Source organism: Melopsittacus undulatus, chromosome 3 (genome assembly GCF_012275295.1).
Source record: "Melopsittacus undulatus isolate bMelUnd1 chromosome 3, bMelUnd1.mat.Z, whole genome shotgun sequence".
NCBI classification, from domain to species: Eukaryota; Metazoa; Chordata; class Aves; order Psittaciformes; family Psittaculidae; genus Melopsittacus; species Melopsittacus undulatus.
Window position 1 is genome coordinate 82,733,506 of NC_047529.1, and position 10,958 is coordinate 82,744,463.

The 10,958-nt window shown below is 42.5% G+C and overlaps 1 protein-coding gene across 2 annotated transcripts; it reads right to left on the bottom strand.

Moving 5' to 3' along the window:
• Positions 1-3,274: 3,274 nt before the first annotated feature.
• On the bottom strand, positions 3,275-9,138 carry SOD2 (superoxide dismutase 2). Of its 2 annotated transcripts, none has more exons than XM_031049758.2 (5): positions 8,977-9,138; positions 7,695-7,897; positions 6,689-6,805; positions 4,914-5,093; positions 3,275-3,806 (listed from the first exon to the last, which is right to left on the bottom strand). In XM_031049758.2, the coding sequence occupies exons 1-5, from the start codon at positions 9,015-9,017 to the stop codon at positions 3,661-3,663; spliced, it is 687 nt and encodes a 228-aa protein (XP_030905618.1). In that variant the 5' UTR covers positions 9,018-9,138; the 3' UTR covers positions 3,275-3,660.
• Between the last annotated feature and the right edge of the window lie 1,820 nt (positions 9,139-10,958).

The window sequence follows — 10,958 nt, forward strand, 5'->3', positions numbered from 1 at the left end:
GATAAGCCTACTAAGTTACCAGCATTTTATCCACCCAATTTTAGACATGACTCTCCACCTCTCCTGGTTTATACTAGTGTAATTATTAACTTCTGCAAGGTTAGTGCAATAGGCATGTTAGGTTAAAATGCTGCTATGCCATTCTGCTATTTTGCTACACTAAAGAGATCTGAATTCTTGAATGCGAAACAAAGTCAGCCTTCTGTAACAGGAGGGTTTGACACATCTAGAAGAGCCTACCAGCTCCCAAGCTGAATCACTGACACTATTTTTGGACACATTTTAGGGTTTGCTACTTTTTAAAAAAAACCACATGCCCTAGGTAAAGGTGGAAAATAATTGTGAGGTGGAAAGTGGAGGTGGGAGGGAAAACGCTCCTTTGATCCATTTCCATTTCTTACTGCTCAGTCTTCACTCGAGGCCTCCTGTTCCAGCAGCAGGGTGAGGGCACCATCCTCTGGCTCACTGAGACTGGCCACAGCATTGGCTCCACTTGCATGCCTTATGCATGGACAACATGAGCTCCATTTGGCTGGCCTTAAATCACTTCAATCTTTTCTAGCACAGAATGAGACACACATGCTTTGTGATTCGTACTAGCCTTCAAATGCCTTTTTACAGGTCAGGGGGAAAAAACCCAAACCCACATGTGCACTTGCATGTTGCAGCAGCATATTGTCCTTTTAGACCTGATTGCACCCATTTCTGAGAAGTTCAGCCACTAAAACCTGTTTGCAGTCTGCAAACCAAAGCTTCTAAGTGCAGCAAATCTGCCACCTGTAAGTACTGCTTATGGGTTCACCCTGATACATTTTGTTCTTCTGACTTGCAATACATAAACATAGAATCAACTGGATTGGAAAAGACCTTCAAGATCATCAAAGCCAACTATTACTACAGAATTGCCAAGTCCACCACTAAACCATGTCATTGAGGGCCTCGATCTAATAGCTTTTGAACACTTCCAGGGACAGTAATTCCACCACTTCCCTGGACAGCCTGTTCCAATGCCTGACTATCCTTTCAGTGAAATGTTTCCTGATATCCAGTCTAAACCTCAGCTAGTGCAGCTTGAGGCCGTTTCATTTTGCCCTATCACTTGTTACTTGGAAGCAGAAACCAGCCACCTCCTCTCTCCTTCCTCCTTTCAGGTAGCTGTAGAGAGCAATAAGGTCCCCCCCTGAGCCTCCTCCAGACTAAACAACCCCAGTTCTCTCAGCCTTTCCTGAGTTGTGCTCTAGGCCCAAGTTTCTTGTGAGGAACAGCATTCCAAGAGGATCTGGGTTAGGTACTGCACTTTGCTCTCCTCTTGAAAATTACTCCAAGTTGTTGTTTTAACCTACGGTAGCCTACAGATTAACTGTGTACACATACCCAGCAGCTTCACAAGCAACATAGCTAAGCAAGGACTAACAAAAGGCTCAGGGAAACAATGCAATTCTGTTGCAGCTCTTCTGTTTGGCCCAAGTCAAAGCCCATTTCACCTAGAACTGAAGTTTAGAAAGCTCACTGGTCAGTCCTGTCTTGCAGATCCAACCTGCAAGTAATTTCATGCTCATTGATAGGAGACACGCCACACAGTTCAGGCTGGGGACAACTTTACATACACAGCTATTTTTACCTTGAGAATTAGGGAGCTCTAGGTAGAACAAACTGTTAGCAGTTTCGGTTTTGAATCAGGGTCTTGGAATTGTCCGTTCAGGCAGTGTGTTTGAGACTGGCTGTAACAATTTACCTTCCCATTTCTCAGTTCCTATAGGGAAACACCTCCACAGCAATCTCTGTAACATGAAGCACCAGTTCGTAACAGCAACAGCCATTCCAAGCTTACTACCTAACACAGATTAGTAAGAAACTCCTGTATGTTTCACTGCCCAGGCAGTCAACAGCTTTGCTAGCTAAATTGCTTAGAAGGAAACACTCAAGGCCAGAGGATGGGAACATAAAGTTTGAAAGATGTGTTTCAAAACAAACCCATCACCCCAGTTAATAATTACAGCAAAGATTTTCAGGTTTAATTGCCACCTAGGAAATACAATTCTGCCAGAAGCCTCTATTGGGGAAAATCTACATGATTTTCCCATGGCTTCCTTTCTAGGAAGAAAAGCTGAGCATAGCTTGTGGCAGAGCTTTCATTCACCAGCTCTCCAGACCTAAGAGGGTTCTCTGCAGACAGGAAGAATATGGACCCTTCAGGACCCTTCAAAAGCTGCCAGTACTGGTTACCAATAGACTCCACTTTTTTCATCACTGCTCTCACACTCTCAGAGGCAAAGCAAGGGTATGATGACATAAGATTTAAACAAGATTACAAAGCAATCCAGCATAAGGTCAGGTTGCCCAAGAACTGGGCCTAGAGAAGAAGCATTTCATGGTAGAAAAAATGAAAGCCACTTTAAATACGAAATAAGCCACGTTTGCACAACTCACTCATTCGCAAGGTGTATTTCACCAGCCACAGCTGTGGTTGGTGACTAAACATTGCTCCTATGGTGGTGGTAGTTGTTCTCCCTGCATCTGCTAATGAAAGACATCTATTTCTTTATAGACACTTCTCCCCTTAATCTTGTTACCTCATAAGAGCAGCCTAGCAGTACAGTACTGTAAGCCTATTCCTTGTTTCCCTGAGAATCCATCCTGAACTTAAAGAAGCATACTGAGAAAGCTCAAAGAAAATTCACGAGGCACTATGCATGCCTGCAGCATCCACCCAGAAATGCTTGCAACAAAATTAGTAAAAAAAGCCCAACCAAAAAAATTAAAACACCAAAACACATCATTCCTTTTTTAAGATCTTTCAGGCATGTTCTTTTACACCACAGAGTATTTCATTCCCACCTCAAGCTTAAGTTTAACTTGTTATAACTGCTTCAGGAACACAGCTACACAGAGACAATTTATACTTCAAACACGCGTGTCATCAGCCTCAAAGGATGTTTTAGTATGTTCCTGAACAGCTAGTATGAAACCAGTTCACATGCTGACATTAAGTTCCCCTAAATTAGCCTGACACAGGACTGTAGTGTCTTGCCCAAGGTAACACTTCTAGTGCATCAGTGCAAGAAATGAAGATCTTACATAAGAGGTGGTAGGGATGGCTGAAGGCAGTCAAGTCAGGCAGGCACAGACACCTATTGCCCCTTTCACCTACCTTTTTAATCTGTGAGAAAGCTCCACAGGTGTAATACAGCAAATTACAAAAGGTGTTTCTCTTCTCCAGTAATTTTTAAATCAAGTAACTGGACCAGCTATTATTAAAAATGAGTCTCTTACAGACAGCTATAGAAGATTCTTCTTTAGAGTTTTATTTCTCTATAGCAACACTAGTACATACTTCCACGTAGGTATTTTAGTGCAACAAGGAAATCCATTACCTCATAAAGCTTCAGCAAGGTGACCTATGTTTCTATATGCAATGGAAAAGATTATTTGAAATGTCTCCCTCTGTTGCACAACATTTTAAAGCTTCAAAACTCTAAGTAAACACCTTCCATAGAATTAAACAAGCAGACAATTTGCTTGGTTATGAAATGCTTTTGTTGGATGAGCTAAGTGTTTTCTGCAGTAGAGCAAATCATTTGTAAGCCACAGGCACTACTACAAGAGTGGTATCAGAGTAGAAGTGGTGACATTTTAGAAGTCTGTGCAAGAATTCCAACTCTACTTTTTGCAAGCTGCATATCTTGAAGATACATTATCCCAGTTGATCACATTCCAGATGGCTTTCAAATAATCAGGTCGAACATTTTTGTACTGAAGATAATAAGCGTGTTCCCATACATCAATTCCTAGCAAAGGAATGAGACCTATATAAAAAAAACATATAAAGGGGTAAGTGTTGTATATCTCTAAAAACACACTTTACATGTAAAGTCTTATAGCACATCCCCAAGATTTCTGAGTCTTTACCTGCAGGAGACAAAGAGCTCTCCAGCAGAGAGGTGCTTATTGCAACATTTTACAGACTGTTCCCTCTCCACACAAACACTGCATAAGCTGAAAGAGCTGATCAAGATAAACATCTACAAACACTCTAGAACTGGCCTGAAGAGATAACTGAAACCACTGTTTTTTTAATGGGGAGTTTTCAAAAGGGTAGAGGTGAAATTTACCCTCATTATGCTGTATGTCCCAACTGATAAGCAACACATGGACTGCTGACAGTACATGAAATTCTTTGCCAGAACGTATTTCAAAGATATCTATAACAGGATTTGGACTAACAGCCACTCCAGGCAGGACTGTCATAGTCACAACCTCTTCCCTCTGTGGAGGGTGTCCACCCTGCCATCATCACTTCCACATCTCTCTAAGCAAGTAAAATTATCTTCAAAAGTGTTCATTACCAGCATTACATTGCTTGCCTAGCTGTACTATCCACATCCAAAGTTAATTAAACAGACACTCACTACTCTTTACAAATATTAAGGAAGCAGATCAAAGCAGTCTCTTTTAACCCCAGAGTTACTATGTCCACCTTCCCCTCTCCTGTTGGCTGGCCTACCCTGACAGTTCTGTCAACATCCCCTCTGCCAGAGAAAAACTAAAGGCAAGAGGCTTAATCTTCCTCGATACAGGCAAGCTACTCCAGTTACTCCAAAAAACACAAAGAAGCCCAAGCTAAAATTATTGTCTGAGAGTGCACGTTCACAATATGCCCCATCTACTTCCTCTTACACTAGACAGACTTTAAACCCTACTGCTCTTCAGTTTTTAAGTCCTGCTTTACAAATGCTGTTTTAAAAACTGCAACTGTTTTTTGCTTTTGCTAGTAGTGACATTTGGTTTTCCAGCCCTATTTATCCAGCAATTTCTTCTCAGCTTTTTTCCCCACAAAGCCGCTTTTCAGATTTCATACACTTGCCTATAAAATCTACAAAGAGAAAAGCAGAGTGGAAGGAAAGAAACCTGACCTGTTGTTCCTTGCAAAGGGTCTTGATTAGCACAAGCTGCTATTTGTAGGCGCCCCTGCTCCTTGTTATAGCCAAGCCACCCCCAGCCTGATCCCTGAACACCAACAGATACAGCTGTCAGCTTCTCCTTGAAGTTTGCAAAGGAACCAAAGTCACGCTTGATGGCATCCATCAATTCTCCTTTAAAAAAAAACAAAGATACAAAAAGTTCATAGAACACCAGGTATCACCTGCAAATAGAAGGAGAGAGGAAGCATTTGGGCTCTGTGAAAATGAAGTGTCTAGACAAGCAGAGCAGCTGCATCATTAATTAACAGTTCTATCTCAATCTGCTTAAGAGGGTGAGCAGACCAGAAAGAAATTAGTGGAACAGTCAAACACACTGTCCTCAAAGACACAGTCAGGGTGCTGTCAACTGGATATTCAAGGAAAGAAGGTAAGGAGCTAGTCTGCATATCTAAAAGGACAACACTAAGTGGCTTTGACTTGTCTTAGTACAAAGAAATATGTGGACATCTTCTATATCAGTATAATGAACTTACACATAGTAAGAGGTATTTACCCACTTCCCTCAGATTTTAGGTTTACATTTACTTCTACAGTTATCTATTTGATGAGTAAGTTCCATTATTAGATCCCTTATAACGCGTGCTGTGGCAAAGGAAGCAGAAACAATATGTTTAGTGTAACAATACACTGTCAAACTACTTCCTTTCCCCTACACCCTAACACACTTGTGGTTTCCAGATATTTAAGAGTTTAAAACCTGACGGTGACTATGCTCCTAATTAGCACATGTAAGAATACTTCATACAGTGCAATGCTGAAGAATTCTTGATTCCTTTCACCATCAGCTGGTCTTGAAAATCTCCTGGAAATAGCTGCAAATGCATCTTAAGCCAGGCTTTAGCAGGCTTCCTAAAATAACCTTGAGCCATTCAGTCAGAACCGAAAGATGACATTTCAGACTCACTGACTTTAACAGAAACTTCATACAAGTCGGGAGAGAAAAATCAAGGCTTTAAAGCATCTTTTCTGAGAATGCAATCTGAAAACAAGCTGTTATCAAAAATGGACTGATACCAGAATTGCTATTTTATGCTCTAGTCTGAAGTAGATCATCTTTGTACTTCCATGGTAGAGTCAAAAGTCACAAGCAGATGTCACCTATGAATGCTGAAAGAGAGTACAAAGTACCTGAAGCCCACCAATTTACAGACATATAAACCTCGTTCAAAATCCTCAAGTTCACCACAACTTTTCTGAGATCTGGCCCTTTACCTTTAATTGCAGGTCACTTGCAGATAATCACTACTCTGTCCTCCCAGAGGGGACTTCTTCATTTAGGCTTTAACTGCTAACTATCCCTGTTCAAATTGGAGCATAAAAGACATCCACTAGGCTGGATGGCCTGCAGAATATTTCTTCCCTTTCTGTGAACTGAGCACACATGGCAGCTTGACTAGCATAGCTTTGTACAACTATTTTCTGTTACAAAGACAGAAAGGACAATATAAAACAATACCCAAGTATTTTGCAGTGTATACATAATCACCTTTAGAAATTAAAAATACTTAACACAGAGCTAGCTTTTTACATTCTCGGTTTGCATTCAAAAACCTGAACTCCTCAGAAGTGTGATAACTGTCATACAGAAAGGCCAATTAACTGTGAAAAAATAAAGATCCCTTAGACTCTTCCAAAGAGGAAAAAAAATCATTAGTTCTACTGGCCAGTTAACACTGATGCAACAAACCACTGTAAGAAGCACTAACCTTTAGGCTCTCCTCCTCCATTAGGAGAAAGGTTTGTCCAGAAGATGGTGTGATTGATATGACCCCCACCATTGAACTTCAGTGCAGGCTGAAGTGACACCTGAGCTGTAACATCACCTAAGGAGGCAGAAGATAAAAATACATAGACAAAAACATCCTCATCACCACAGTAGTCACTAAGTTACCACAAGGCCTCCATCAATCTCCAAAATCTTTCAAGTCTTATTACTAAGAAGACCTTTGTCAACAGACAGAAATGAGTCTATACAGTAATTACTTTCTAGAGGTAAACAGATACTCTTCAGAAAAGACCACAACAGAGAATATTCTACCTTCTTAAAAATGTGTACACATTATTTCATATATTTTCATCAGTCTGACTGAAAGATCAAAAAATTCCATGGCTTCTTGCATATTTTAGTGTCTCACACCAGCATGTGACCTACGTGCCTCCTTAGTCAGAGCCAGTGGCATAACTGGCACCCAAATTCAGATCTCTTCACTGGGCATTTTATACATTAACTGCACATTTGTTTTACCTCCATCTGTAGTCAACTAAGATTATTTCACAAGAATCAGCAGAGCTTCTGACGTGAAAACCACTGAGGTGCATGAATTTTGCTTTATATAAGTTTATTACTAACCTTTCATTACAAAGTACTTGTTTAGTAAAATGACTGAAATTTCCTACTGACTCCATCATCCATTTAAGTTACGAATGTAAATATGGACTAAATCCACAGCAGTCAATTTCCTTCTACTTTTACAGAACTACAAAGAACAGAATCTATGCTTTTCAGTTAAATCGCATTTCTTTACCAGCACCACTGAAGTTTACAAAAGTTTGTTTGTAATATTTCACTTTATTAAGAAAACTGAAGTTATAGAACCTGAAAAATTTAAAAGAAACTATTTCCCCTAGAAAGAAGAGCCACCTACTTTTTTCCTCCTATATCATCTGTGTCAACAAGTTTCTATCTCATCTGTTGACTATACACATACAAACCTTTTGCCAGTGCCTCTTTGTATTTCTCCTCCGCAACATTCAGGTTGTTCACGTAGGTGGCATGATGTTTGCTGTGGTGCAGCTGCATGATCTCTGCACTAATATGTGGCTGCAGAGCGCCATAGTCATATGGCAAGTCAGGAAGAGTGTGCTTTTGCCTAGAGGCCAAGCATCCCAATGGTGCTACCACCTTGACACTGCTTCTAGAAGAGTAAAAAAAACCAGAAGTAGTATTTATTCAGGACCTGGGCTTCACTGAAGCCGACAAACAATGAGTTATGATCACTGCTTTAAGTACATGGGGTGGTATCTCAAGCCAGATTGTCATTTTTCAAGAGCTCAAAACAAGCACACTCTCCTGCTTAACTGCAAAGATAAATTCACATAAAGGTCACAGGTACAGGGCTTTGGAACTTAAAGCTACCACTTATCAGAAGAAGCCACCCAAGCCACAGCAGTCACACACCCTCCCATGCTTAGAGGCAAGGCAAAGATGGGGGCAGGAATGGAAAGCCAGCAGTAACATGCTGATATTCAAAGCTTCACCTAATCGTTATTAATTTAAAACAGAAGCCAAGATGTCCCTTCACTGCCCTCCCATCACCATCCACAAGGTGCCTGTACTGGAAAAAAAAGGCTGAAAACCCCACAGGGTCACCAGCCTCCCGGCACTGATCCTCTGCAGCATGAACACCAACACACGTGCTTCCTCGGCCCTGCGGTGGGTGTTGGACACAACGCACTGCGCCGCATGACAACAGCGCAGCCGCGATGTGCAGCCCAGAACAGTATGAGGGTTCTGGTCACCCTTCCCCGTTCTGACACCTCGCACGTGTTACTGGACATGACAATGACCACGATGAAAGGAGAACCGCTGGGCCGAAAGGAAGGTCAATTCCTGACGCCCTTTTGTGTTTCGCTGGTGACCTTGGCATGAACGAGGGACAAACCAAGCGCAAAACCCTAGCGCCCCTGACAAGCGGCCGAGGGCGGCGACCCCCGCTAGGAAGGGCTGCCCGCACCCTGTCAGGCGGCGAGAGCCCCTGGGAGGAGGGCGAGGGCAGGAACCGGGAGGATGAAAGGCCGCCGCCAGCAGCCCCCCGCCCGGCGCCGAGCAGCATGCAGCAGCGCGACCTCCCGCCTCCCGAAATGGCGGGGAGCCGCTGAAGGGGCGACCCCACCGCCGCCGCCTCCTCTCCCGCGCACCGCTCCGCTGCAGGCCCCTCACCGACATTAGCTCATGCACAGGCATGCACACACACTCACACACTCACACACACACCGCGACTCCCACCTGCCCGCCGAGGACAGGCGGCACAACATGGCGGCGATGTCGCGGCGGGCACTACACCTACGGCGCAACCGCGTCCTGGCCCGCCTCCGGCACCGCCCGCTCCCGAAGGGCTGAGCTTAGCGATATGGCCGCTGGTACGATGGTCACTGCACTTCTTCGAACTGAGGAAAAATACCGGTTTATTAACACTCTACGTAGCACATTATCATAAATAGAACCACTACATAGAGCTGTTATCTTAACAGGCCTGCGGCTCTGCAAGCCGAGGTGAGCAGCCGCCGCGGAGAAGGACAGTGCGGGAGGAGTCTGTACCGAGCGGAAAGCCGCCGGGCAGCAGCTGTGGCTGTTGCTTGCTCGGTGCCGGGCAGCAGTGAGTGACCGGCAGCACAAGACCGCTGTGTTAACCTCTCAAACCTGCCCTAGACATGTTTCTGTCAGTCCACTGACAGCAGAGCTTACAAATACCTTTTCAGCTATTTTGGCTACGACTTACTTTTTTTGATTCACCTCTGTTCTTTTCCTCACTGTTGGGTGCCTCTTGGTTGCCAGCATCAGTTTTCCTCTTGGTAGCAATTCAACGGCCTTCAGTGCTGATGGAAATCCTTCATTCGGGTACCTTCACCCTCATCAGCTAGCATAATCAGTATAATTAGTGCAAACAAGTTCGATGACCCATTAAGATTTGGTTCTCCAGGAGGGTCAGGGAGAACTCTTCCTTCAGTTCAGAGGCACTCTGCAGACAAGACAAACAGGTAAAATTTGGGCTGTATGGAATCATCTCTGCTACCACAAACCCCTCCAACTTTTGTGTTTTCTTTTTAAATAAACGCGTATATCCCAGGATCTTACAGAACCCATGTCTACCAGACTATAAAGAAAAACGAGTTGCAAAAATTCAGTGGAGCATAGGTCTGACCAACCTTGTTGAAAATAAATCACCTCATCTTGGAAGCTGCCTGGAAACACACCTGGAGAGACCCAGCCACACAGGGAATCTCAGCCTACTGTCTGAAATCAACAGGAGGTTTGGAAACAAGATTTCCCCTGCATGCTGAAAATACATGCAGCAAGATTTAGGCAATACCCAATTGTAAAGAGCAATATGTTGTATTTATCGGTGATTAATAAAATCATATTTTGTTAAAATGAACCAGCTACATTCAAGATTGTTAAATGTCCTAATATAGGCACTGACAGCCAGGCAAGAACACAAATATTATACGCACATAAATGCTAACCTGTATTACACTGCCATTCATTAATGCTTTGCAGTATGATCTCCATGAAAGCAAGTCTTTCATAGGACTCATGTTATTATTCACTGGCACAGCTGCTGAGTTGCTTTCATTATGGGAAAACAAACAAAATACCCCAGCCTTCTTTAGAAGATACCCTCTAAGCAGAGAATGACAAGGGTAATGGCCTACCTTGCCTCAGTTATTTTCCTTCAATTAGTTAAGCTAGCTTCCAGTCTGAAACTGTAATTCGTATTTCTATTTTTAGCTCTTTAGCTAAACTTTTAGTATTGAAGAATTAAGTATCATACATTCATCTTTATGAGGTTTTAATAAATATCCTATAGTAACTGACAGATTTAAGTAGCAAGTTGTCACCACTTGAAAGCTATTTTTTAACCTTAGCACAATTAATTGTAATTACTGTAACTCCAAAGATACGTAACATTCTTCTAGTTCCTTGTATTAGGTGAAAAGATGCAAATCATGCCAAGAAAATGGTTGACTTCCATATTTTAGACAAATTTGAACCAATACCACCAATTCCCACACAAGGCTTTTTGTCATCCACCATTATCATTTAAAGCCATCATTATCTATAACCAGCATTTTAAGCTTCTTAAATACTGTATTCTATCATGTACAGAATCTAGGATGTACATATATACACATTACAAATCATCAAGCAATACTATATTAAGGCCAAATATAAATCACCAGCAACTACAGAACCCA

Coding starts and splice junctions, on each gene's coding strand:
- SOD2 (XM_031049758.2), bottom strand. CDS start 9,017: ATGTTGTGCCGCCTGTCCTCGGCGGGCAGGTGGGAGTCGCG. Junction 6,806..7,694: donor CAAAGAGGCACTGGCAAAAG/GTTTGTATGTGT, acceptor CTGCCTCCTTAG/GTGATGTTACAGCTCAGGTG. Junction 3,807..4,913: donor CCCTTTGCAAGGAACAACAG/GTCAGGTTTCTT, acceptor TTTTTTATATAG/GTCTCATTCCTTTGCTAGGA.